General features: G+C 38.4%; 8 protein-coding genes and 1 long non-coding RNA gene across 12 annotated transcripts; 5 read left to right on the top strand and 4 right to left on the bottom strand.

Moving 5' to 3' along the window:
- Positions 1-33: 33 nt before the first annotated feature.
- ZnT86D (zinc transporter 86D) lies at positions 34-2309 on the bottom strand. The gene is made up of 3 exons (XM_065312372.1): positions 1647-2309; positions 1362-1579; positions 34-1299 (listed from the first exon to the last, which is right to left on the bottom strand). Exons 1-3 carry the CDS (start codon positions 1834-1836, stop codon positions 655-657), a joined length of 1053 nt encoding a protein of 350 aa, XP_065168444.1. The 5' UTR covers positions 1837-2309; the 3' UTR covers positions 34-654.
- Positions 2310-2509: 200 nt separating this feature from the next.
- Positions 2510-3525, top strand: RpS25 (ribosomal protein S25). Its single transcript, XM_065312376.1, has 3 exons — positions 2510-2607; positions 2958-3234; positions 3405-3525. Exons 1-3 carry the CDS (start codon positions 2605-2607, stop codon positions 3482-3484), a joined length of 360 nt encoding a protein of 119 aa, XP_065168448.1. The 5' UTR covers positions 2510-2604; the 3' UTR covers positions 3485-3525.
- A 100-nt stretch (positions 3526-3625) lies between these two features.
- On the top strand, positions 3626-7391 carry LOC135799303 (uncharacterized). Its single transcript, XM_065312344.1, has one exon. It carries the CDS (start codon positions 3716-3718, stop codon positions 7355-7357), a length of 3642 nt encoding a protein of 1213 aa, XP_065168416.1. The 5' UTR covers positions 3626-3715; the 3' UTR covers positions 7358-7391.
- A 78-nt stretch (positions 7392-7469) lies between these two features.
- Zpr1 (zinc finger protein Zpr1) lies at positions 7470-9598 on the top strand. Its single transcript, XM_065312371.1, has 6 exons — positions 7470-7683; positions 7746-8156; positions 8227-8506; positions 8662-8822; positions 8886-9155; positions 9215-9598. Exons 1-6 carry the CDS (start codon positions 7582-7584, stop codon positions 9335-9337), a joined length of 1347 nt encoding a protein of 448 aa, XP_065168443.1. The 5' UTR covers positions 7470-7581; the 3' UTR covers positions 9338-9598.
- LOC135799314 (dynein axonemal light chain 1-like) lies at positions 9330-10383 on the bottom strand. The gene is given in 5 exon segments (XM_065312375.1): positions 9330-9486; positions 9546-9644; positions 9647-9725; positions 9784-9895; positions 9953-10383. Coding segments are annotated over 5 exon segments (561 nt in total). The 5' UTR covers positions 10108-10383; the 3' UTR covers positions 9330-9370.
- A 355-nt stretch (positions 10384-10738) lies between these two features.
- On the top strand, positions 10739-19874 carry LOC135799305 (serine/threonine-protein phosphatase 2A 56 kDa regulatory subunit gamma isoform-like). Of its 4 annotated transcripts, XM_065312355.1 has the most exons (7): positions 10739-10879; positions 11176-11229; positions 14374-14551; positions 15926-16125; positions 16189-17147; positions 17395-17581; positions 17696-19874. In XM_065312355.1, the coding sequence occupies exons 1-7, from the start codon at positions 10877-10879 to the stop codon at positions 17840-17842; spliced, it is 1728 nt and encodes a 575-aa protein (XP_065168427.1). In that variant the 5' UTR covers positions 10739-10876; the 3' UTR covers positions 17843-19874. The 4 variants fall into 4 exon arrangements, with proteins under 4 accessions (XP_065168427.1, XP_065168429.1, XP_065168426.1 ...); XM_065312357.1 differs by lacking the exons at positions 10739-10879; positions 11176-11229 and adding an exon at positions 13682-13872; XM_065312354.1 differs by lacking the exons at positions 10739-10879; positions 11176-11229; positions 14374-14551 and adding an exon at positions 14929-15423 and having other exon boundaries at positions 17699-19874.
- On the bottom strand, positions 11457-13538 carry LOC135799317 (uncharacterized). Its single transcript, XR_010549987.1, has 2 exons — positions 11714-13538; positions 11457-11661 (listed from the first exon to the last, which is right to left on the bottom strand). It is a non-coding gene; the product is annotated as an uncharacterized lncRNA (long non-coding RNA).
- A 247-nt stretch (positions 19875-20121) lies between the features above and the next one.
- On the top strand, positions 20122-24308 carry Smox (Smad on X). The gene is made up of 6 exons (XM_065312369.1): positions 20122-20757; positions 21265-21467; positions 21561-21693; positions 21769-21932; positions 21989-22166; positions 22227-24308. Exons 1-6 carry the CDS (start codon positions 20558-20560, stop codon positions 22699-22701), a joined length of 1353 nt encoding a protein of 450 aa, XP_065168441.1. The 5' UTR covers positions 20122-20557; the 3' UTR covers positions 22702-24308.
- Positions 24309-25132: 824 nt separating this feature from the next.
- Positions 25133-25945, bottom strand: LOC135799313 (U11/U12 small nuclear ribonucleoprotein 35 kDa protein-like). Its single transcript, XM_065312374.1, has one exon. The coding sequence runs from the start codon at positions 25844-25846 to the stop codon at positions 25205-25207; it is 642 nt and encodes a 213-aa protein (XP_065168446.1). The 5' UTR covers positions 25847-25945; the 3' UTR covers positions 25133-25204.
- Between the last annotated feature and the right edge of the window lie 587 nt (positions 25946-26532).

The raw sequence follows: 26532 nt of genomic DNA, 5'->3' as shown, positions 1-26532 counted from the left end.
TTATTTAAATGAAGTTGTAAAACCCAACGCACATAATATAAACAAGAATTTATTATTCATTACACTCAATGAAGTGTACCACAGGCCAAACATAATTTATAATTAAGTACGATAAAAATGAATGAACAATGGATTTAATACAACACTTCATGGTTTTGTATTTATGTGAGCGGTATTCGGCCGATAATAGTCACTCCAATGGACCATTTGCACAACGATCGCTTTAATATTATTTATAAAATCGTTAAAAATTGTATGATACAATATCGTTCATATATTACCACATTTTTATTTACATTTGGAATCGTGTAAGATAACAATGTGTCCTCTAATACTCCATTTTTTGCTAGATGTCCAATATTTGTCACAAATACCTAGCGTATTTTCACAGAAATTTTTAATTTTTTTGTTTGGAATGTTTGTTACCGTCATACACAATTCAGCAATAATTGATACAAATATTTTTGGTAAATGCAAAAAGAAAATGTTGACAAAACATAAGAAGCGCATTGTGTGATTAGTACTTTTGATGATGTTTTAATTTGATGTCGCAATCAAGGCAAGTGCGTAGAGCATTGCCGTCGACTTAAAGAATGTCTCATTTTACTTTATTAAACATTTACAGTTTTGTTTCCCTAGTCGCAGCTACAATCATCACATGGGCGTGTAATCTAGTTGCACGTAGAGTTGTCGTACATTGGCGGCGGCAAAGATCATCTGTGTGTGCGAAATGACGTACTTGGGATCGACGTTCTTCGACACCTCTAGCTTGAGCGCACCCACGTACACGTCACTGCACAGCGTCCAGAAATGTGGTTCCTGCACGGAGTAGACACCCGCAAGGCTAACCACCTTCTGGTAGCACTGAGGTAAAATATTGTCCAGCGCGTACGGCTGCCGCTGCATTAGAATGACGACCGAATCCTTGATTAGTGCTAACACACTGAGCGCAATGAGTATAGCGATAAACATGGAGCAAATTGGATCGGCGATCATCCAGCCGAACATTTGCATGAGGATAGCCGAGACGATAACGCCTACACTGCCTAAAGTATCAGCAAGAATATGAAGAAAAACGCCCTTCATAATCGCCGAATTTTGGCTAGATAGCTCGAAGTCGTCGTGGCTGTGACCGTGTGAGTTGTGGGAGTGATTATGGGAGCTGCCTCCGTGCGAATGCCCATGTGAGCCGCCACCGCCGCCGTGAGAGTGACCGTGTCCATGTTGAAAAGCATAAATACCTATGAGGTTTACAATTAACCCGAGAACTGAAACCACGAACAATCGTTCATGTTTCACCTGCAAAAATAAGTTTTTTTATTTCAGTCACTTCTTAATTAAAATAAAAAGCTTCAACTAACTTCTGGCGGCTCAATTGCCCTCTCCACAGCCTCTGACATGATAAAGAAAGCAATAAACAAGAGAAAGAGGCCATTCACAAAACCTGCAATCACTTCTGCTCTCACATATCCATATGAATATTTGTCATTTGCTTTCCATTTTGTAATTACTGATGCAGCCAAGCCAGCTAACAGCCCAGTGCAGTCAAAGAACATGTGAAAGGAATCTGATATGAGACCTATAACACAATTACATTTACATTAATGCCACATACACCAATTTGAGTTTGCTTGATTGCTGCATACCTAGACTGTTTGTCCACACTCCATAGCTTAGTTCCACAAAGGCAAAAGATAAGTTAAGCAACAGAAACAAGAACAAATTACGCGAGTTCTTGTCAGAAAAAATCAGTCGCAGCCAGTTAAATAGTTTTTCTCTGAGGTGTGAGCCGAAACCGCCGTGTTTCAGGTTATCTTTGTGTGAAAGCGGCAGCATGATTACTTGCGTTAATGTTACTTTTTCCTTGAATCGCTGATCTTCATTGAGAAATTCTTTAATTGATTGTAGTATTTTATTTGGCTGCGATTACGTTATTAGGACGCGTGATTTAAGCGATTTACTGTTGATTCCCATTCGCATCCTTAATCCGTCGTGTCGATTGTGTTGACGTGTATGTTTTCCGCCTAAACTATAGCCCCGCCGCATACGAGTACGTACGAAATGAAATCGAATTCTCTTAGGATAAAATGCGTCTGATGGAGTTATAAAAACATGTCAGTGCCTGTCGTTCCGAAGATCACCACGTAGCTTGTTTACAAAAATTTTCTGCCGACCACCCGTTTTCTAGCAGGTTCTCCAGCCCGTGCCGGCTGACAAGTTCTTACAACTGCTGCCGCTAGTGCAGATTCGCACCGCCTGCACCTGCAGTGCCCATGATTATTTGGCACTGACACATACGCATGCTGCGATAGGATGACGTCGAAATAACCCGATTTGATACATTTTTAACACGTTCATTTTTGTAAATTAATAACAAAAATGTGGCTAGATTATAGTTGACTAGAAATAGTAAATAACCAAAAATAATTTTGTAAGCAATATTTTAAAAACTTTGTCAATCAGCCAATTTTCATATGAAAACTTGAAATAAAACTACTAACTTGGTGACTTTGTTCCGTCAACGGAAATGGCAACACTGTAAACTGACGTTCGGGAGACGACGTTTTCCTTCACTCTTTCCGCTTCGTTCTTTCGTGCGCCATCATGGTGAGTGAAACGTTGTTTTATATTTAACTTTATCGAATTTTTGCATTTGCATTAAAATTATACGAAAATAATAAACGTAAAATGCTTAGTATATTATCGTGTCTTAACTGAAATTGAAACTTTATTTAGCCGTGAAGTTTATTGTATTTTATTGTGCAAACTTTATGTTTAACCTAACTAAAATTGCACATGCGTCTTCCCGTGTTTTTGTGATGATAAAACTCATTCTTGAATATCTTCATGGAAGTAAAAACTGATTTAATGAGTCTGATTATTACTATAAATGAAGTTTAATTTAGATCATGCTAAGAAAAGGAAATGGAAATGAAGTAGTCTTTTTTTGTTTGTAGCCTCCTAAGAAGGATTCGAAATCGTCGGCAAAGCAGCCGCAAAAGACCCAGAAGAAGAAGGAAGGGTCTGGTGGTGGCAAAGCCAAGAAGAAGAAGTGGTCAAAAGGAAAAGTCCGCGATAAGTTGAACAACCAGGTGCTTTTTGATAAGGCTACATATGACAAGTTGTACAAGGAAGTTCCATCCTACAAGCTTATCACTCCTTCTGTGGTATCAGAACGTCTGAAGGTTCGTGGTTCTTTGGCCAGGAGGGCTCTTATTGAGCTTACCCAGAAAGGTAACTTGAATTCAATATACAATCTATTGTAAATATTGTGATGAGCATTTAATTCTTGAATCCTGTGATGGTATAAACTGATTTAATGAGTCTGATTTAAATTAATATTAATTTAAAATAAAAGTCTATTTATATTTTGTGTACTAATGAAGAAAAACTTTAATTTTTAGGTTTGATTAAACAAGTTGTTCAACATCGCGCTCAACTTATCTATACTAGAACTACGAAGGGAGATGACGCGGCGGCGTAGATGTAATGTACCACCTACATTTATTAAATAAAAAATAAAAAGTTATTAATGTGTTTTCTGTTCTATACCAGGGTATAACTTTTATGAAAAGTGTACGGATCATACAATTATCGATGTTTTCCTGTTTATAGGGAAACTTGTTTTAATGGAAAGAATATTTCTCTTGTTGACACTTGAAATAACTGTCAAAACGTTCATAACAAATCATTTCTGACAAGTTAACATATAGTCATGCTTAAACACGCTCTATTTTTAACAATTTTACTCGTGAATTTTATTCCAGTCAATCCCAGAAGATTACGCCGTGTAACAATAGCTGATCAGGCAGAACTGGACAAAGCTCAACGCAATGCTGAATGTTGTGCGAAAAATATGCGCTGTTGTGTAAGGGTGCAATCACCTCCTATTGAAATTCGTGCTGTTATTGCTCGCTGCCCAAATTTAGGCACCGCCGAATCCCGCTCACACATCTCTCGAACCATGACGAAGCCTATTATGGCCGCTAACGAATTTAATATCAAAAGCTTTCAAGGTTTCGATGAAGATGAACCTTTAATACAATCACGCGTCACAGACTGCCGTAGTAAAATCATAATGACAATGAAGTTGCACCACCAAGGTGCAATTGTGTGCAAATCGCAATATATAGTCGTAGATCACGTCTATGATCCATTAACAGATAAATCTGTACGACTCCTTAATCCATACGTCATCCGTTTGAGACAGGAACCTGTATCGAAATCATTTCACCTTAAATTCGTTGATTATGTGAATTCTGAAGCGCATGAAGAAGTATACAATAAGCAGGATGCTAATTATACAGGTTGTTATACTTCTGCACACAGAAATACATGTGGGCAAGTCAAATTTGACGGTAAAGTGATCCCCTACAGCGAGGGATTTTGCTGTTCTTGTGATACAAACAAAAATCTACAAAGACAACCAGAAAATCATAATACAAAGAATGAGGAGATTATTAGTTATAGTGATCCTGCTTATTTACTTGATAGAGTTGGATGCCCAAGAAATTTTTACAGTGATTCTGGGACGGACCAACTAGTAAATGGTAATGATGTGATGAATCTTACTACCCGAGCTCCAGGCAAAATCGTAAACTCCACTGATACTACCCGGCTACAACATGCCGTGACACATAATGTGAGTCCTGAACCAAAGAAACGTGGTGGTAGTGGTTCATCAAAGGGGCGTTGGAAATACACTACATATACTAATCAATTTGGCACGACGCCAGTACCAGAGTCAACCACATATCATCCATTTTATTTAAAACGTGAATTTAATGAAGAAGACAAGCAACCAAAGTCTTATTTACAAAAAATATCAACGGCCGCGACAAAGAAATACAACCAACAGCAATACATGGATGATGTAAAGAAGGCACATAATTCAGCACCATATTTAAACCCAGCCGATGATACACGCAATCAGTTTCAAGCTCGTTTGTCTAGAAAACTGCGCCAGACGTTCCCGAGCGGTGTGCAGAAAAGAGGTGGACAAAATTGCGCTGATAGATATACTCCACCAGGATTAGACCCCGAGCATTATCATGAAAGCACTCATTGTCTACGTTTTTCAGACGTTTGGTATGGAATTTATAAACTTGGTGAACCTAACATCGAACAGGTTGTTTACCTCAATATCTACGAACGATTTGAAACACCATCTAGGGCAGACAAATGGCGTGAAGTGACCAACAAAACTATACGTTTGGGAAATAGATTTACACATTATGAAGATGATTTACCGACAATATCGATGACATTCACCGCGAAAACTTTATCCGATGATCAATATTATGAAAACTGGGATGCAAAACGTATTCTTATACCGGAAGGTGTCAGATCTTGCGAGATACATAAATATCCTGAGATGCGAGGTGGACCCGATGAATATCTTGTGATCCCAGCTAGTAGGATTGCTCTAGAAGGCGATCAATGTGATACTGTTGGTGTTGGGTTCGAAGGTTTCTTTAAACAACCTCAAAGGTGTGGATTACCACGAGGGACGTGTTTACATAATCAACCAAAGAATCTCTGGAGGAACGATAAACATTTGGAGCAAAAGAATAAAATTGGCTGTTATTTTCTCAAATATCATGCGAATATAACAGCACAACCACTGTTTGTAAACGAAACTACGGGTGAGAAATATTTATTTGTTGAATATACAGGTGCGCATGTCACAATCATCGACATTGAAATCAAAGCAGATCAGAATTCTGTCATAAGAGACATTGCAAATGCTGCAATTACCGAAGTGTATGTTGATAGTACTTGCGGAAAGTATACAAAGTTAACTATCAAAGTAATTAACACTGGTTTGATTTCCTCCAAATTTATGGTACAGCTATCAGATTTTCCATTGGAACTACCTGAATACTTCAGTAAAATACGTTCTAAGCTTGTGCTCATTCCCCCTCAAAATTTACATATTTTTAACTTGGAAATAAAAGCTGCACTACCGAGTGATCTCATGTATTGCTCGGTAGAAGTACTCAACAAAAAGAAGGAACTGGTTGCTTTACGTCGTGTGAGGATTCAGAAGTATGATAGATGTATCTGCGCTTGGTACTGTCTATGCGCATGTGTCGCCTCCATTACTGGATTGAAATGTAATCCAATGTCTTTAGAACATTACCACGCTGCAGGATTCGAGGGTTCTTTACCGATTGTTACCTACATGGTGCATTTCACTATGCTGGATGATTTGCTATCGGTGGCGTTTTATTTTATTTTGTTTCTTCTTGGATTACTGCTACTTTTGGGTTTGTTTAAAGCATTGCTGGGCTTATGTATCATGAGTATAGGAATGTGGGGCCTGCCAGTTGTTCTTGATATTCCAAAGCCCATGAAAAGATACTACGAACGCAGTTTGAGAAAGGAAGCAGTAATCTACGATGAGAAAGGCTGGCCTATTAATCCATTTTCCCATAAACCTGCAAGGAATATTTCAATTGCAACCGCATTTTGCTCGAATCTTGTATTTTTTTACACGTATCCATTAGCGTGTACGGTGATTATATTCAGGAGATTATGTTGTCCGTACTACACGAGACAAGCATCCGGACGTAATAAGAAACATTCCAAAACGACCTGTACATGTCGTAAGAAGAAGGGTCGTCCATGTGGCGCTCCCAATTGTATTCGAAAATCATGTAAACAGAAAGAGCTCCCGTGTAAAAAAAAATCTTCATTAAAATGCACCGAGACAGATTGTTCTGTTGGTTCACGTAAGAATGTTCATTCGCCAAAATCCTCACATGCATCTAATAAGTCTACCACATTTGGCCACAAAAATGAAGCACCTATTGCTGCTTATACATATTCGAAATATAAAGCGCCCTTTGCAAAAACAGCTGAAAAACTCAAAACAAAGACAAGATATGAGAAATTGACAAGTCCAGCCAGTTCTACTAATACCAGCACTACCAAGCTTCAGTCTGTAGGTAATATTGCAAGTGGGGAAGTACCTGAAGTCACTACTTCTTCAGAAGGAGATGACACATCGGTTCGATCAGTTTCGTTAACATCTACTACAACACCCCCAAGAGAAAAGCGTACTCCTGTTGTTTGTAAGACGGATAGACGAAAAAATTCGCGTCGATCACGTCGTATTAGTCCACCATCGACTATTTCACAAACTTCTTTAATAACACCTGACATGATTGGGTCCAATGCAACTTCTTGTTCGCCGACTTCAATTGAAACAAGTGCTACTGCAGAAAGTATTGCTGCTGAAAGCGTTGCGGTTCAAACCAATCCGCAAACGGATGAAAAAAATGTAGGCGAAAATACAACAAGTAATTCCGATCCAAAGAAGTCTTTAAAATCTAGTAGACCTAGATCTATGTGAAGATTTTTTTTAAATATATTCTTTTATACTGCAATATTTTTTACAATAAACTATACTGGCAAGAATCTATTTTTTCCACATCCGGGATTATATTCTGCCATTCTACTGTACACGCAGTGTTATTATAGCGGCCGCACGTGGCCGCAAGTTACACAAAAAGGTTATGGTGTTCCAACAAGTAAACTCTGCACAAACATTCTATTAAAACTTAATACTTAGCAAAAATGTCTACAGAAAAGACTCCATTGTTTCGTGATCTAAACGCGGAAGATCCGGAACCAGAAGTAACAGAAATCGAATCATTATGCATGAATTGTCATGCAGATGTAAGTACCAAATGCACTCTCCTTTGCATTTAAACAATAAATAATAACTCATTGTTTATTAGGGTATTACAAGACTGTTACTTACAAAAATACCGCACTATAAAGAAGTAGTGGTAATGTCTTTTAGTTGTAATGAATGTGGATATCAGAACAATGAACTACAATCAGGGGGACAAGTGTCAGCCAGGGGCATTAAGCTAACTCTGACTGTTGAGGAAGCAAATGATCTTAACAGGCAAGTTGTTAGATCAGACTACACCAGTGTAAAAATAGTTGAACTGGACTTTGAGATTCCATCAAAGAGTCAAAAAGGAGATGTGACTACTGTTGAGGGGGTCATAGATAGGGCTATTGCTGGATTAGAACAGGACCAGGTACAAAGAAGGATTGATCACCCTGAGGTTGCTAAGCAACTTGATGACTTTATTGAGAAATTGAGGCAGTTGAAGAGGATTGATAAACCATTTACTTTGGTAAGTTAAGAAAATAATAATTAATTTTATTTTTTAGTGTTTTATTAATGTTAATATCATTAATGTTAAGGTTTTAGAAGATATATCTGGCAATACCCATATTGAAAATCCAAATGCGCCACATATTGATCCAAACTGTAGAATTGTTTACTTTAATAGAACAAAAGAAAACGATCATGATTTAGGACTGTTTTCTCATGATGAAATTAATGGTAAACAAGATGGTTTGTTGCATCCTATTGCTGAGGATGAATATCCTCTTGAGGACTTTGAGGCTGGTGATGTAATGCAATTTAAAACAAACTGCAATAATTGTGGGTCACCATGTGATACAAATATGAAACTCACAAGTAAGTATGAAATAGAATATAAATAAATCCATCGCCCATTAACTCAAGGCAACCATAATAAAAGAGGGATGTGATTGTTTTCACTTTGATGGGATTTTTAATTTCAAATTTTTGTCATATTGAGAGATTTACCGAATATCTTTATATGATTTAAGGCATTCCACATTTTAAAGAAGTTGTTATAATGGCGACAGTTTGTGACTATTGCGGTCATCGTACCAATGAAGTGAAATCAAGCGGTGGTATTGAAGAAACTGGTCTTAAAGTAGAAATTATAATTAAAGAAAAAATAGATTTATCACGGGACGTTCTTAAAGTGAGCAAAACATACTATACTAAATTTGTACAAAATTTTTAAATTCACATATAAACATTTCAGTCTGAAACTTGTTCGTTAAGTATACCCGAGCTTGAATTCGAAGTCGGTTCTTACGCGCTCGGTGGACGTTTCACAACGGTTGAAGGTATCATAATGGCTGTGAAAGAACAACTTGGTGATCCACAACGTTCGCACATGTTGGGCGACTCGACTGATCGTGATAAAGCTGAAAAACTTGAATGTTTTCTAAAAAAAATTGATGAAATCATTGAATGCAAACGACAAGTCACTTTAATTTTGGACGATCCAGCGGGAAACAGCTATATTCAAGTAAATATAACTGTAACTACCCACTTGCAGTTTAATGTAAATGTGGTAAATTATTTTAGAGCTTAGGAGATGATGATGCACCTGACGATAGATTGAAAATCACCAGATACGAACGCAATTTTGAACAGAACGAAGAGCTCGGTTTGAACGATATGAAAGTTGAAAACTACTCCGAAGATTAAAATGTTGTATATTATATCATAAACTGTAAGTTGTTAATCATTTTCTTCACGCAGCACTGGATCACCATCTAATTTCTTCAAAAGTGGTAGACGTTTTGATGCCTCTACTTTAAATGTGCTTTCATCCATATTGTCGGCCAATGGATTGCCTACAATAACAATTGATACGTTCAAAATAATTCAATCAATAAGTAAGCATAAATAAAACCTATAAAAACGAGATCTTCTAATGAATGAAGTTCTTGTAATTTGTTAAATTCAGACCAGTCTTTAACCAAGTTGTTACTCATATAGAGTACTTTTAATTTTTCAAGACATTAATTCCTTTCACTTTTTCTATAAAATTGTAAGAAATCCAAAGTTCTTCCAGGGTATCTGCAACGCCTTCCTAAATTCTTCTTTAAATGAATTTGAAATTATATATTAATGAAGTTAATATGACTTACTAATCCAGTTAAATTCTTTATGTAATTTCTGCCGAGAGATAAAATTTTGAGATTTTTTAATGATGATATTCCGGCTATTTTTTCAATCATATTTGTACTAAGGCTTAATTTTCTAAAAGATGTTGGTTTTTAAGCAAATTAATAATGAGTGAATCATTTGTGAACTTACTGAACGCTTGCAAGGGCTGATAAAGAATTATCCATTTTTTCGATGGGTGGATATTGAAATTGGAAGCCGACGTATGCGGCTTTACTGATATCTTCGCCGGGGTTCTTTTCTTCCCATTTTTTTATTGCTTCCTTGATTGTTGTTCCTTTCGACATTATATGTAATTAAAAATGATTTGCCAGAATTCTTTCAGAGACGTTTGGTCGATTTTAAACTTTTGTTACTATAGTAATATTTGATTACATTAAATTACGCATTTAAGAGTTGGCTTTAAATAAAATTGATAGTATAATACATAGTTACAGCGTATTTTTTAGTTATAAAATTATCAAAATCATGGTTTTATAATTCTTAGTATTGTTGCAATTAACCAGTCAGAATCAAATAAGTAATTTGTAGCGCTTTTCTTTAAAAAAATGTTTGCGTAAACTTAGTTTCTGTATAAATGGTTGCCATACTTCCTCAAATATAACACAAAATTCCCCTAGATTTCTAGTTGCCAGTGACAAAGTTCGTGGTTATGGCGTTGAATAATTTTATGTAAGAAGGTGTACCACGTGACTTAATTTAACCAATTATCCGCCAGTCGATGTCCATTGCAAGGTCCCGATGAGTTTAACCCTAGAATAAGTTGTTAATTTCGGTCGGTTTTCTACCAATTTGTTTGCCATCGTATTCTTCGTTTTTGCGTTCATTGCGCCTTTCGCTGGGCGAAACGTTGAGTGTCCGCCGTCTGCTTGGAAATTGCTCGCGTGCACTTCGTCTCTGTTGCTTCGGTAGCGTGTATATGGGAAATCGCGACGAATGCCGTTGTCGTGTCTGACGCCGTGGCGGTCGTTCATGTTTTCGTTATTATTCTCCGAGGGACACATCGTGCCGATTTCCACACACATTCCGTGCATTTAGTAGATTTAAGGAAACAATATGGTGAGTACTTGTGCATGGCTTGGCGCTTTGCTACTCTGTACGGCCGCTGGCAAAAAAACCGACTTCCATGCTGATTAGTTTGTGAAGTGTTTCTTTTTTTGTTTGCCCACTCTGGTAAATATTACTACTTGCAAATTACCATGATATATTTATAGATGTAAACAATTAGGTTAGTGTAGTTATTAGTTCCGTTATTCATTTGTTTTTCGAATCAAATACAACGAAAAAATACTGTTTTATAGATTGTCTTATCATGCAAATTGATTTTGAAATTAATTTTTTCTGTTTGTTCATAGGAATCTCAAAACAAAGACAAAAATCGCAACGGTGATAGCAGCAGTGATAATGAGGTAAGTCTTAGATAAGCATAAGTTTTCATTTTCGTTTGTGCAACCAGGTTTTACCAGGTTGTATGTGAGCACAATGTTAAGGCTTCGTAAATGAATTGTTCAAATAGATAACATGTTTGCTAATGTCATGATATAAAAGGAAAATAGAAGAGCTGCAAAGTTGACAGAATAAATTTTCGTCTCAGTTTTGTATTCTATTGCAGTACGAGCAAATAAAAAATTAGAGAAAAAGTATACACATTATTACTTTAACATATTAATCCAATTACATTATATAGGACAAATCATTAATTTTTGCAGCCATTGAAACAAGTGAATATCATTTATTATTAATTGATTGTAATGTTGCATTTCATTTATTTTAATTTAATAACACAAGAAACGCTTCGTGTTGATGTGATAATTCCCCATTTCGTGTATTTGGTCATAAACCTACAAATGAAAAACTAGTTTTTTGACTTGTGCTGGAAATAACTTTAATTACAATTATTCGAAATGAAGCCTGATTTTAATATCTGAACGGTGCATGTTCCTGGCCCATAGCACATTACACTTTACATATATACCCGTGTGTGCATACATGCACTGTTGGTTTACTCTCGCTATTTATAAAACTAGACTTTTGTTACTACGCTCCGCAGATTCCTTTTTTCTATGTGCACATTTGAAAATCTATTTTCGGTTACCTATTAATTTCGTACGAGTAAAATTACTTTTCATAATTTAATTTTGTTTGCGGGAATTGACTGGGTGGCAAACGAGTGCTATCAGACCTCACACTCATAAACGGTGTAAATGCGAGTAGTTTTTTTTTATCTCCCGTGGACTTCAAACGAATCTATTGCTTTGTAATCATTTCTTGGAATTCAATGGTGGTGTATTTATTTATTAAATAAGATTAAAGAGGGAAAGAGGAGGAAGTTAAAAATTTATGAAAATATGTGTCAATAAATTATGAAGCTTGAAAAATCGGAATTAAAATAACATTTTTTACTGCTAGACATTGACGTAAAAGTGTAATCATGCGTGTATGTTCAATATTGAGACTATGTCTTGAATTTTTGCATATGATATTATTTATGGTGAAACATAGTATCAATTTATTATAAACTGTTTGGTCACTCGAACTTACGTATGACGCGCGCAGGTAAACTTTGTCCACGCGATCAATGGCATATATTTTCACGTAAACATTTTGATTACTGCTGATAATGATGAAGATTGATCAAATGAGTACTTAACATAATTAACGTAATTGTGATAAAGTGGAGTTTCTTATGATTGTTGTATAAAGGATAATGTAAAATGTGAGTATAACTTAATTACAAGCGAGAAATAGAACAATATATTGTAGCATTCAATTTTAGGTTTGCTTTTATAAAGATAAAATTTAAGTTTGTATTTTTTATGTCGGTTTTGGGGGGGGTGGAGTAAACGGTTGCAATAAAATTTTGTATGTTAAGAGCAATCCACTTCAGGTCAGTTGCCTACACTACATTTGAATCAAGGGTTGTTGCTGCGTGTCTCTGGGATGCCGTTATGTGTAACTCGGATACGGGATTTTCTAGCGAAGCTGATTTACGATTGCAAAATTATTGGCTGCCAATTTGTTCGGTTCGCTTCGCATGCTTGTGCATACCTACAGCATCCACTTTCGTGTAGCAGATACGATTCACGTCTATACACGCGCGAAACGGATATTCGGACACGCGTGCACACAATCACATTCCGCGCGCGGCCGTAAGCCGCCGCTCGCTTACGTAACAAGCGCGAGGCGCAGAACTGCACATTCGTACACGTGATTGAGGTCTTTTGGCAGACGTCCCTGGCTTTTTCGCCTCCTGTAAACAACGCGCCGTGTGGCTCCCGAAAGCGCCACACGACGGCGCCTTTTCGCTGACATTCGAAAATTACGTTTGTTTAGTTTAAATTTGCACGGTATATCGGTCTAACGCGCGCACATTGCGCCCGACTTTATATATACATATTTAAAAAAACACCTAATGCGGATTCGCACGCCTTTCTTCTCATCTATGCGCACTGGTTGCGTTTTCAGTTTTTCCTTCGCCACATTGGCAAAACCTGGAAATCGCTAATCGCGACGGTCGCTGATCGTCCCAGTCGTCGTTGTGTTTTATTTTCGAACGGCGGTGAATTACACACGGCTTAGTTAACATACAATAGAATATCAAAGCGAGACGAGCGTCGAAGATCGCTGAATTGCGTTCGGGGCGTTTAAACATCATCGTTTCGTCGATAAATTGCGTCGGATCGATACGCGGATGTTGGACGCCGTCGCGACGTTTATTTCACCGATTATTTTCACCTTTATTCGTGTCCATTTCGACTCGAGTGCATGTGGTGTGGATGTGAGTTAGTGTAGTGCATAAATAGTAAAAACTCGAAAGTCCTTACGCGGGAGTGCGCGATCCTTCGTCATCGCGCGTGCGCCCGAAATCTAAGGAAGATGGAGCTTTAAGTTTACATCATTGGCGATTATTGTATTTTGGCGCCGATGCTATGTATTTGCTATTTCGAGAGTAGGAATGCAAATATTATTATTATTCTCTAGACATGGTGGTTAGGTGAGACATGGACTTTGCAGGACTCTTCCGAAGGCGCAAGCGCAGCGTCGTCGAACCGGTATACAATTGATTAGAATTGATTTTCGTTTTCTTTTTTGCATACTCGCAGCTCTAGCATGAAGTGCTGGGTATATCTTATGCAATTCGCTGTTCATGTCATACGCATTATTAGGGTTTTTAATCTAATTTGTGTAGTTTGAAGAACAGAGATCGAGTTGCGTGTCAAGTTATTTTCATTTCGCAACTGTTTTATTATTGGCACGACGCCGACGCGCTCCGCTGTTCACGTTCGCGTGAAATTCGTGGGCAAATTAACCATCGCTCATCGCTTAATAAATGATCAACAGATTAATACCCGATTGAGATTGGTGCGCAATAATATTGTTTAAATTTTTGTCGTTTGCTCAAAAATAAATACTTGTACTTTTGTCATCGTCATGATTTGTTTACACTTTCATACCGTGTTGTGCAGAAGATTAAGTGCTAACCGAATGTTGGCACTGCCCGTGGCGATACTGCTTTCATTTATAGGCTAACGTTTTGTGTTCTGCTATTGCAGCCGAAAGCAAACCAGCTGTCGAACCCGACGCCTCCGCCACCGACACAACTAAATAAAAACGCCACGCTCACGACGGGTACGGTGCAGGGACCCATCTTTAAAAAGGACAAGCGCAACTCAAGCTCACGCTTTAATATTACCAAGAATAGGGAATTGGAGCTGCTGCCACCGCTGAGAGGTACGTACAAATATTTACGTTAACAGTTCCATGGTTAATTTGAAGGTACATTAACACTCCCCGGCGGATATTTTTAGTTTATTTGGGCTTGTGCGTGTTTATGCATTTCGACCTGCGGCGTTTTATGAATCTGACTGGCAGGACGGACGCGTGCGAAGGGTCGTAGTACGCTTGCGCAATCGAAAGCTCGCACATGTATAATCCATATTCTCTTCCTTCTCAAAACAAACCGAAATGAACTGGCCCGCTGCGGTTGGGGTTGTTCGCAAATTGAATGTCATCTTTGGTGGCGTGAATTTCACTTGGCGTTCCACTATCTGAACGACAAGACGCTTTCCGGGCGGCGGCGGCGGCGGTGCAATCGTCGTGCTTTCTGTGCGCGCGTTTCTCTCCGGGTGTCGGTGTCAGTCGGCTCAAGGTCCTGTGCGCGTTTTCCGCAATGGTGCACTCCACTTTTGCGCAAGGTCATGTCATGGGAGGTCGCGACGCGTCGCCCCTCGGCATTCCGAAGTCGCCGTCGTTCCACAGCGGGCTAGATCTGGTGGCGTCCGCGAGCGTCGACTCGCTGGCTTCGCAGCTACAATCGCCAGCGGCCAAGAAGTGCGAGTACATCGAACAACTTCACGCGCAAGGCGACTTTGCCTTCGATGAACCGGGCCAGTTTCGTGTCAAGCGGCGAGGGTGCATGACGAGCGCGGACAATGGCGACGCGGGCACGATGCCGCCGGCGTCGACATCGCCACCGAACAATCGCAACGGACGCGAGAAAATCGATGACTCTGACGTGCGATTTGCAGAAGCATCGAGCCTCTTCCAGGGTTCAATGCGCCGCTTCGATGTGCACATGCAGGGGCGATTGCCTCTTCTAGCAGGTGACGATATTTCCCAGGAGATACAGTTAAATCTAGGATATGTTGGATTTGACGCGTTGAGATAAAATTATACTCAGTTCAGATGAATTAATTGACAACAATTAGTTTGTTCACTCTAATCATCCATACATTGGCCTAATTGTGTGGCTGTGCTTGGCTACATAATGAGACTATTTCGGTTTACGCCGCGTACACAAAACATCCTTCATTATCGTTCATTACTGTGTAACCTTGATGAACATCTTACATGTTTTGCCCCTGCGCGTGTTCGTCTACTTGGGATCATTCCAAAACAAGTTCTCTTATTTTTATTGTCCGTGATCAACTGCAATTTGTCTACACTTCGTTAAACGTCATCAAAGTGGCCGCCATTTTGTTGTCTGAGAAACAATTGCATATGTAACAATTTTTGTATGCATCTTGAATGACATATACTAATTTTTATATTATTTTTAATCTTGTACGATGGGCTTTACTGTAACTCGATATTTATTTTCTGCAGAATGTTCCCCCACGGAAAGAGAAGAACTCTTCATAAAAAAGTTGCGCCAATGTTGCGTGTTGTTTGATTTTGCTTCGGATCCACTGTCGGATTTAAAATGGAAGGAAATCAAGCGCACCGCTCTGCAGGAGATGGTCGAATTCGTGATGATGCAGAAAGGTGTCATCACGGAATCGATTTATCCGGAAGCTGTAAATATGGTAAGTACAGTTTTGTATGAGTGTGTGCGAGTGCATATGTGATTATTTTGGATGTGATTTCAGTTTGCAACAAATTTATTCCGTACACTCCCGCCTTCATCAAATCCGAACGGTGCCGAATTCGACCCCGAAGAAGATGAACCCACGTTGGAAGCAGCGTGGCCGCACTTACAGTTGGTGTATGATCTGTTTTTGAAAGTACTTGAAGCGCCAGATTTTCAACCCAATATTGCAAAGCGTTATATTGATCAGAAGTTTGTCCTGAACTTATTAGACCTCTTTGATTCTGAGGATCCCCGTGAGCGCGATTTACTGAAAACAACATTGCATCGCATCTATGGCAAGTTCCTTGGGTTGCGTGCGTTTATTCGTAAACAAATCAACAATGTTTTCTATCGGTTTATCTACGAGACGGAGCATCATAATGGAATTGCCGAACTGCTTGAAATCCTTGGCTCGATTATCAATGGGTTCGCCTTACCGCTTAAAGAAGAGCATAAAGTATTTTTGCTACGAGTATTGATGCCTTTGCACAAGGTGAAGTCGCTGTCGGTGTATCATCCGCAGCTCGCCTACTGTGTGGTGCAGTTCCTTGAAAAGGATCCCAGTCTCACGCAGCCGGTGATTAAGAGTCTGCTCAAATATTGGCCGAAGACGCACAGTCCCAAGGAAGTGATGTTCCTCAACGAGTTGGAAGAAATCCTTGATGTTATCGAACCCGCCGAATTTCAAAAGGTGATGAATCCGTTGTTTAAGCAACTAGCCAAGTGCGTTTGCTCGCCGCACTTTCAGGTCGCCGAGCGTGCGCTTTACTACTGGAACAACGAGTACGTGATGTCGCTCGTCGCAGAGAACGCAGGTGAAATCATTCCGCTCATGTTTCCCAGCCTGTACAAGAATTCAAAGAGCCATTGGAACAAAACGATACACGGCCTCATTTACAATGCGCTCAAACTGTTTATGGAGATGAATCAAAAGTTATTCGATGAGTGTACGCAACAATACAGGCAAGACCGACAGAAGTAAGTAGATTTTTTCTCTCTAAACACGCAAATTGTAAAGGCTATATTAAACTATTAATCGCATAGTTAATATCTGATTAATGTTCAATGTTAAAGTATGTTTGAATAAAATCCAGCTATAAATAATTTCTATGCATATCTTGTACATTAGGTATCACAATTGATACAAGCAGCATTACTTAGGTATTAGTAATAGTCATTGTTGTGATGCTAATATTAAATGTAACCACTATTTTGACTCTTGCAGAGAGCGCGAGCGTCAACACAAGCGAGAAGAACTTTGGACCAAGGTGGAGACTCTAGCACAAAAGAGTCCGGCCTTTGAGTCGATGGCGAATCCAAAGCATAGCATAGAGGATTACAATAATATCGCCAATAGTCCCGAGGACGACGGCGATGTGAGCATTGAAAGTTTCGAGCATGAAGCCCATGAGGTAACGATTTACTAATTAGACAAGATAATCTAGATATAGTAGGAGAGAACTAACTGGAATGACAGCAGCTCTTCTGTGGGTAATATTTACATATAGTTATTGTTTTCTTTACAGCAGGCAAGGAAAGTACGTAACACGAACAAACCGCTAGTGAGGCGCAAGAGTGAATTACCGCAAGATCAATACACGGTGAAGGCGCTCAACGAACACAAACGGGCCGACGAATATTTACCCACACCACCAGACGTAAACAAGTGCTAGTCCAGAACAAATAGTTGCTCCGATCTTATGTTCAGGCTGCGAGCGAATTGGTTGATCAATGTCTATCTCTTACATTCGACGCTCGTTTGCGTTGGCGCAGGAAGCGAAAATTAAGCTAGTATCGATGAACATCTTGCAGGAAGTGCTCGGAACTCGGACGCGATTTACGAATTATTTTTATTTAGTTAGTTTTTAACTCAACTGTCTAGTTTTAGTGAAATAACATCGGTGACGAACGAAATGAGATATTTCTCGGGGCGGACGTAATCAAAGCGGCGGTACCAAGATTGCTTGCGAGATTCTTTTTTATAGCACGTTAAGCGATATCAACAAACCACACCAGTCACACACCGAGATTATAATGCAGAATACGATTGCAAGGCCAGCGGCGGGGAACCGATTCAATTTTACTGCGTGCGTTAGATGGTTATAATACTTTTTATGTTTTTACTAGTACACCTTAGTGATCACATCACTTCTACTTAGTACTCATTCGCTTACTTTAAATACTTTATATGTTATGGTCGAAATATTATTTTATCACTTTTTATACGTACGTATTATTATAGACACCACTTGCTTCACAAACACAATGAGGGACAGAATTCAACATATTATTGCAATGAACAATGTAGACGCAGCGGCGACGATGGACCGTGGAATCGAAGATGAAAAACACGTGTATTGTTATTTATTGCATATTTATTATTGTAATGTTTAGTTGAACTATGATATAGTCGTGAGAGCGAAAATATATGCATGCACACAAGGTTCCGCAATTTATACGAATGTTACGCATGTGATGAACATATTGTAATATCAATTTAAGAACTGTTGACACGTCTATCGGGAACAGATTTAAAGAAAGAAATTATCGATAATTTTTGATACGACTTTCTGCGCATTACTACGACGTCCTTGTATACAATTTTGGGATGGTGATTTTATACACATATGCAAACAATTTTATTGACATCATATGTACAACTGATTGCAGATTTGAGACTTTGATTAATAGGCCATATCATTAGTGGTTGTGCTTAAAAAAGGTGCCGATTGCAAAGGAAAAACATTAAATTTTTTTTCATTATTGATTAATATGATTGACATGTTCGAATTCTTATTATATTCAGTTTGTTATTTGTTGCTAAAAGCTGCTCCGCTATTGATAAAATTAATCTAAAGTGGTACCTTTTCTTGGTACAACCATTACATTTTCCACGATTTGTCAAAATCTCAAATAATGAATAAAATAGCGTATTTAACTTATTTAAGTCACTTTGCATTACGTGATCTGTTCGAGATATATCTATATATGTTTTTAATGATATATATATTGCAATTATTTCTGAGCGCATTCGTTGAAAAGGAACATTTACAAAGATATTTGAACATGTACCTTTAAAATAAGCAACGGTGGTTCTATCCATTAACGAGCGGCCGATTAAATCAGCATGGGTTGTCGCAAGAATGCGAATCGACATTGTCGAATTGTTATTGTGAATAGCCTCTGCTTTTGAATGTAAAATTGAAACAATATACTGGTAATAAAATGGAGATAAGCGCAAAGATAACGTTGAAGCATAGTTAACAAGCGCAAAATATAACAAATAAACAATAATCTAAGAACTAAGAAAAATGGTAACGCTGGAGATTGAAATTACTTCATTGCATATGTTATACCCACCAAACATTTGAGTAAATTATAAGCTGCTAGGGATATTATGTGTTATATTATAAATGAACTAAGAGATAAGCCGAAGATGGGCAGTTGTATATATCGATACAAATTATAAAAGAAGAACATAAATATGCAAGTTGATATTATTAGACAGTATTTTTTTAATGTACAGCTTTGCTTTGTGGGTGAGTTGCGAGCGGAAAGGAAACCAATACGTTACATATTGCATTATTCAAATCGAATCATCTAATGGCAAGCTCATTGAGGGACTTGAGCCAGAAAGCAAACATTAGTATCTTTTTGAACAAAGAATAAATAAATTGCAATGGTTTTCACTGCTTTTTCAAGATCTTTGGTTTACAAACTGTTATTCATTTACTGATATTAATTGCCTGCATTACCAAGAAGAGTCATATGTACATATTCAACGCTTGGCCATTTTTGGTAATGTTGATCTTTGATGTGTGGCTTACACGATTGGATGGTTTTGTTGGGATATTTTCGTTTGTGATGCACATTAAGTTGCATATTGTAAACTGGCGTAAGGAATTTTTCATGAAAGTGAAGGTGAGTGCAGCGTGACGCAACATCGCGAAGAATGCACATTCGAATCAGTCGGCGCCGCTACAGGACGATAAACGATAACTAAACGGGCAACGTTAATGGCATAAAGGCATTAATTGCATACACATCAAAGTGCAAAACAGAACAGAGGCAGGCGCAGTGGTGCGTTGCTGCAGCGCGCGTCATCCGTCTACGAATCGAACGCAGTTGATATCGGCATAGGCAAACACAGTGCGCGTGGAACGAGTGTAGTGCGGAGTGCTCGCCGTACTCACTCATACACGACGGGAGCAAAACGCGGCGCACGCGACGAGCGCGGACTACGGGCAAATTTATGAACGTGCGTCCGTCCGTCAGCGCCCAAACAGCCGCCGCAAGTCTGAGCCGTGCGAGCAATATGGCAGTTGATAACTAATAACACCGACGCATCGCTGCGAATTTCCTCCGCGAACGTCTACACATCGGTCGCAATGAGTGGCATCTTGCCGTTTACACCACCTGTCGTCAAGCGCCTGCTCGGCTGGAAGAAAGTGTCGGACGCCGACGATAAATGGTGCGACAAAGCCGTCAAGAATCTGGTGAAGAAACTGAAGAAAAGCGGCGCGTTGGAGGAGCTCGAGCGGGCTGTCTCATCGCAGAATCCCAACACCAAGTGCGTCACAGTGCCCAGGTGAGTAGTGTCGGCCCCCCGTCAATTCTTGCATTCGTCTCTCGCCACTAGGCCCGTCGCCGTGTTTGAAGTTTAAGGTCATATTATGGATTTGTGTGTGGTGCATGTGTGTGCGCCTGTGAGCGCAAGCCCCCCCTCGCCCCACTCAGTCTGGCTTGTGACCTACCCTAAATGTCTGGCGAATGCGCTGGATCCTTCCTCCACGCTTAGTGCGGCAAAGTGCGATCTCGGTGTGCTCGCTTTTTGGCTAATTCACCGACTTATTTGCATGCGCTACATTGTTACCTTACGATTACTTCAATGTCATTGCGGTAGGCGCGCTGTGGCCGGGAAACGACATTTGCGCAATACGTTTGTAAATACGATAGATACGCCGTAATCGAGGGAAGGAAGCATTGTTTCCACTGTGTACAATAAATCTTTTTATCGGTATATATTACATCAGATTGTGAAATTAATTCTGCGTATGCGTCGCGACAAAGGATCGTAATTGTGATGTGATTACAGAGTTAGACCTGCCGCAGAATTGGGGTCTAATATACAGCAGCGCAAGGGTTTGCCTCATGTTATCTACTGCCGCCTGTGGAGGTGGCCAGAATTGCAGTCACATCATGAATTGAGACCACTGGATCATTGTGAGTTTGCTTATTCTCTCAAAAAAGAAGAAGTTTGCATCAATCCATACCACTATACAAAAATTGAAAGCCCAGGCAAGTAAAGATCAAATAAATTTACATATTATGTATTATTTCTTAATTATTGTTATTTCCGTCTTAGAATAATGATTTAATTTGTACTTGCAGCTTTACCAGCAATTCTTGTACCAAGACACAATTTGACAACTGATGAAAGCAATGTATACCAACATTCTCTTGAAGATTTGAGCACATCTGTTCCAGAGAATACATCATTTCCTCACAATACAAATTCACTGGGGTATGTGTTAAGTTACTAATTTAATAATTTCCGGGATCATTTGGAAGTGAATAAATCTTCAATTTTGGCTTTTAGATTACACATGCAACATAGTGGCTATATGGACACAGTGGGTATATGTTCAAATGGTCCGCCGTCAAGCCTCGAGTCTCCACACAATGCAGCACCGCCGACTGAAACGCCTCCACCTGGCTACATGTCCGAAGACGGCGATCCAATCGATCCCAACGATAACATGAGTAATTTGCACAGCATATTGTTTGGTCAGTAGTTAATTTATTATAATTGTATTTAGGTCTATCGAGATTAACTCCTAGTCCACCTGTGGATGCTCAACCAGTAATGTATTGTGAACCGGCGTTCTGGTGCAGTATCAGCTATTATGAGCTGAATACGCGCGTGGGGGAAACTTTTCACGCCAGCCAACCAAGTATCACCGTCGACGGATTCACTGATCCAAGCAATTCAGAAAGGTAAAACATCTTGCCATTTTAGCTATGAAAATCTCTGACGCAAGCAATTTCGACTCGTAGATTTTGTTTGGGATTGTTGTCTAATGTGAATCGCAACATCGTAGTGGAACAAACGCGAAGACACATAGGTAAAGGCGTGCGATTATATTATATTGGAGGTGAGGTCTTTGCGGAATGCTTAAGTGACTCCGCAATCTTTGTCCAATCTCCTAATTGCAATCAGCGATATGGATGGCATCCGGCAACTGTCTGCAAGATCCCACCCGGATGTAATCTAAAAATCTTCAACAATCAAGAGTTTGCTGCGTTGCTATCGCAGAGCGTGAGTCAAGGCTTTGAAGCTGTATATCAGCTGACACGAATGTGCACTATTCGTATGTCGTTTGTGAAGGGTTGGGGTGCGGAATACCGCCGGCAAACTGTCACTTCAACACCCTGTTGGATTGAACTGCATTTAAACGGACCGCTGCAGTGGCTCGATCGAGTATTGACTCAGATGGGTTCACCGCGTCTGCCGTGCAGTTCCATGTCGTAAATCAAAAGATTTACGGAACACGGGTAGCACTCAGTTTCACCCAACTTAGCATATAAGAAAAAAAGGTAGTGTCGTGTGATCGATGTCCAATTTACCTACAAGTAATAACACGCTCAGTTATAAACATACTGTTAGTCACCAGCTGGTAAAGGAATACTGGTTTAGCCAAGATACAGTTCAATATTGTCGCTCAGGGTTTTCGAACTGACCTTACATATACTTCTATTATCAGTATAGAAACGAAACTCGTTGAGACACTTGCATTTATGGTATGTAATAAGGTTTTGTAATAGCGTACCTTAATCGTGTGTCATAACAATTTTTAAAGACTATACAAGCAAAAGAATATGCATGATGTTGGGCAAAGCGGTTACAAACCGGTTAAAGACAAAGTTTATGATGCAATTGCAAAACAAATATTTTTATACAGGGATGATCTCAAGTAACAAGATTTAAAACATTTAAATACGATTTAACATAAAATAGAAATAGTATACTGAACAAATTTATCATGCAATAGCTTTTAAATGCAATTATTTATGACACACATATTATACCAAAATGGACATTATAAGCAAGGACATATATTGGTACCTAAAAGTAATTAAATTAGAGTACAATTTGTCTTACACTTAAAAACCCTCAGATAGAAGATAGTAATTAGCATCGTTGATGTAATAAGTTGCCCAACATTATAAACTTAAAGTGCAGTGATCAGCTTTACATACGTATCTTTGTATGTATTGTAGGTACGTACATCTCATTCATGTATGATTCATTAACTCCGTGGGTTGTTAGTGTTGCAAATTTCAGTTTTTGACGGTGGCAAATTTCGGCGAACAGAATCTTTGATCAAAATTAAAATTGTTCGTAAGGATGCGACACAAAGAAACTTTATATTGCTGTTAGACATTTATTAATTTATAGATACATATAAAAGAAAAGTATTTGATGTGTACAAATTTGCAAAAACTTTCCGTGAGAAATATTATATTTTTACCTGCGCGCCAAAGTTAGCTATATGCGCAATCAGTAACACTGGAAGAAATTAAAGAGGCTGGCCCCCTAACAAAACATGCAACATATAAATGTATATCGTATTAGATCTATTTTTGGATAAGAGATGCGGACGGACTATGCATATGAGAAATATTGAATATTTTGCAGCAATAACAACAGTTATTACAATGTGTTAAGAATTAAATTTGAAACGATGAAGAACGCTGAGAGTTTTGAAATTGCATTCAACAATTTGCCTTTTAACAATATTTTAATTCGTATTAATCAACTACATTAATGCAAGCTCTATTTATCTTAGAACCCTATCACTTATCACTCATCATGGATTCATTTATTTGCCGATTGCGTGCGTACTCAAGCGTATATATACATTGAAATTGTATGGGTACTTGTTATGTTTGTGTAGTTTGTTTTTTATTGTAATAATTATTACTGAATCTATTATAAATACGTAATCGTATCACTCTGCTATTATTCATACAATTGCATTTTTTGCTGACAAAGTATGTTTTAATGATGATTACCAAAATTGTAATGTATTTTTAAGAATATTATATATTCGTTATACTAATTCAAACAAAATCAAATGATTTATTTATGTAAGTAATTTTGCTTCCAGAAAAATGATCCTATTTATTTCATTGTAATCGCACTAGTATCGCCAATTGGTATGCGAACAACATTTAGTTTTGTGAATGTTTCGTTTATTTTGTTACTTACAGACTCGACAGACTTTGTTCTGTCAAAAAGATTTGGAATGTGGCAGCTTTTCTTCCTACCTATTTTATAGTTCTCCTGAACAGAACCATCACCCTGGTGATAGGGCGGTGTGTGGGGTTCAGCTCGGGTGACCAAAGTATCTTTGCTTCCACGAACTTTGGCCACCCTTTCAAGAACAAACTATAATAGTGGGACCCACAAAACATAATATAAAACAATCAAAAATAAATCGAAGAAAGCTGCGAAATTTGTTTTGTTTATATTTTAGTTAGAAAACGTTTGTATTGGAAAATGGAAAGGACTGTCTTTAGGGTTTTCCCGGCAATTATTCGAATTTTTCTCGCCGTAAAAACCATCCTTGGACTTCAACGAACATTTTTAAAACAATAATTGGCTCAATCGGTCTAGGCGTTGTTGAGATATGCGCTTACCAACACATTTTGCGTTTCATTTTTATATTATAGATAGATATAGATATGACGATTTGTGTAGACGGGTTGTGTGGGTTTGCCAGAGACATCTGTATACTAGCATGTCTTTCAATTAAGTGCAGGTACCTGAATGCCTCAATATTTGCAAAATAATGAGGGTAGTCGGTATAGCATGCATCTTGCCGAAATATAACTAAGAGGAAATCTTTTCCATTTATAATTTGTATGTGGAATGATGCTGTTGACTAGGGTAGTCCAAATAAATTTATATCTTTATTGGAAAATTATATAAAGTAGTCCTGTGCAAAGAAGGAATAGAGTTATTACTAAAATTAATGCTTTTTATGTCCATTCTTCTCATCTCTACTTCTGTATTGTCCTTTTGAATGGGAACTTGCTCGCCAGTTATTTCTATCTCTACTGTAGCTTCTTAAATGCTTTTCTTCTTGTTCTTTCAGCTCTAGAGGAATAGGTTTCCTGTAAGGTCTATCTCTACAACCAAACCTTATTTGGCCAGACTCCTTTCTACCCCCGAAACCACCGCCGAGTCTTCGTGGTTTCCAACCCTGGAGAAGTCTTTCACACTCAAAATCTACAAATATGTTTTTCCCATCTAATTCAGTCTTGTAGGCCCGTCGATATGCTTCTTCAGCATCTGATTCTTTCTCATATTCAACAAAAGCATAACCTTTTGAAAAGCCTGTCACAATATCTCGCACAAGTCTGAATCGCTTAATGACTCCGTATTTAGAAAAGTAATCTCTTACAATATCCTTAGTGGTTTTTGGGTTCAAATTGCTTATGAATATTGTGTTCTCTGGGCGTCCCTTCACAAACTTATTTGGCCTGTATTCGGAGTTTATTGCTCGTACAACTGCTTTATCATGCGGTTCAGTGTCAGTTCCATCTATTGAACCAACTTTAACTGGATCATATGTTTTTGCAAATTTCGACCACTCTTCACTTGCCTTCATTTTCTATTTGAAATACCCAGCATGACACTTAGATTAGTAATACTCAATCGATGTACGATGTAAACAACATTACAACATGCATATGCAACTGTATAAACTTCAATAAACAGGAGTGAAAAAATCATAGCTTATGCAACCTTTGACAACTTTAAAGCTGTTCCATTAGAAAACAGGAAATTATATGGGGACCAAATTTGTATTATTTAATTTTATCGTGTAGTTTTACAGTTAGAGAAACATATTCCGGTTCTTTAGTAAGCTGCACGCTTTAAAACGGCACCCGGCCCTCCTGTTCATTATTGAACGATTATAACGTTTATGGCTTGCAGATATTTTTCAAACAATTTTTCTTCAGATCATACCAAGTTGTACAAAGCAACTTTGCATTCAATGCGTTTGTAGATAACTTTTAAATACTAGGTCAACAAGGTCGATTAAATAACTGCTTAATTGCTTGGTATATTATTCAAAGTAAACCCAAAACAAATTGTGTATGCTAAAATATAAAGCGTAAGCTATTTTTACGATTTGAGATGAAACACAATTAAATCGGTTTAATAATCGCTTAAATTTCTTTCTGTATAACGGTTAGCTGACAACATAAATCTTGGTTCAGGTAATCTTTCATAATACCTTGTTTACGTGTTTATGAATCATAGTTTTTCTTTTGAGTCTACACGTCGCGA

Source organism: Atheta coriaria, unplaced genomic scaffold, assembly GCF_025399875.1.
Source record: "Atheta coriaria isolate IRGN ID8LTWV9N9 unplaced genomic scaffold, Caltech_Dcor_3.1 hic_scaffold_9_pilon, whole genome shotgun sequence".
NCBI classification, from domain to species: Eukaryota; Metazoa; Arthropoda; class Insecta; order Coleoptera; family Staphylinidae; genus Dalotia; species Dalotia coriaria.
Note: the sequence above shows the minus strand (reverse complement) of the source record. Positions and strands in the feature narration are given on the sequence as shown.

Excerpts from the sequence above, each read along its gene's own strand:
- ZnT86D (XM_065312372.1), bottom strand. The coding sequence starts at position 1,836 with ATGCTGCCGCTTTCACACAAAGATAACCTGAAACACGGCGGTTTCGGC. Across the intron at positions 1,580-1,646 it reads AGTGTGGACAAACAGTCTAG|GTCTCATATCAGATTCCTTT; the intron begins GTATGCAGCAAT and ends ATTGTGTTATAG. Across the intron at positions 1,300-1,361 it reads GGGCAATTGAGCCGCCAGAA|GTGAAACATGAACGATTGTT; the intron begins GTTAGTTGAAGC and ends TTATTTTTGCAG.
- RpS25 (XM_065312376.1), top strand. Across the intron at positions 3,235-3,404 it reads TATTGAGCTTACCCAGAAAG|GTTTGATTAAACAAGTTGTT; the intron begins GTAACTTGAATT and ends TTTAATTTTTAG.
- LOC135799303 (XM_065312344.1), top strand. The coding sequence starts at position 3,716 with ATGCTTAAACACGCTCTATTTTTAACAATTTTACTCGTGAATTTTATT.
- Zpr1 (XM_065312371.1), top strand. The coding sequence starts at position 7,582 with ATGTCTACAGAAAAGACTCCATTGTTTCGTGATCTAAACGCGGAAGAT. Across the intron at positions 7,684-7,745 it reads GCATGAATTGTCATGCAGAT|GGTATTACAAGACTGTTACT; the intron begins GTAAGTACCAAA and ends ATTGTTTATTAG. Across the intron at positions 9,156-9,214 it reads CGGGAAACAGCTATATTCAA|AGCTTAGGAGATGATGATGC; the intron begins GTAAATATAACT and ends AAATTATTTTAG.
- LOC135799305 (XM_065312353.1), top strand. The coding sequence starts at position 14,991 with ATGGTGCACTCCACTTTTGCGCAAGGTCATGTCATGGGAGGTCGCGAC. Across the intron at positions 17,148-17,394 it reads TACAGGCAAGACCGACAGAA|AGAGCGCGAGCGTCAACACA; the intron begins GTAAGTAGATTT and ends TGACTCTTGCAG. Across the intron at positions 17,582-17,695 it reads TCGAGCATGAAGCCCATGAG|CAGGCAAGGAAAGTACGTAA; the intron begins GTAACGATTTAC and ends TTTTCTTTACAG.
- Smox (XM_065312369.1), top strand. The coding sequence starts at position 20,558 with ATGAGTGGCATCTTGCCGTTTACACCACCTGTCGTCAAGCGCCTGCTC. Across the intron at positions 21,468-21,560 it reads TACAAAAATTGAAAGCCCAG|CTTTACCAGCAATTCTTGTA; the intron begins GCAAGTAAAGAT and ends TTGTACTTGCAG. Across the intron at positions 21,933-21,988 it reads CGATCCCAACGATAACATGA|GTCTATCGAGATTAACTCCT; the intron begins GTAATTTGCACA and ends AATTGTATTTAG.
- LOC135799313 (XM_065312374.1), bottom strand. The coding sequence starts at position 25,846 with ATGAAGGCAAGTGAAGAGTGGTCGAAATTTGCAAAAACATATGATCCA.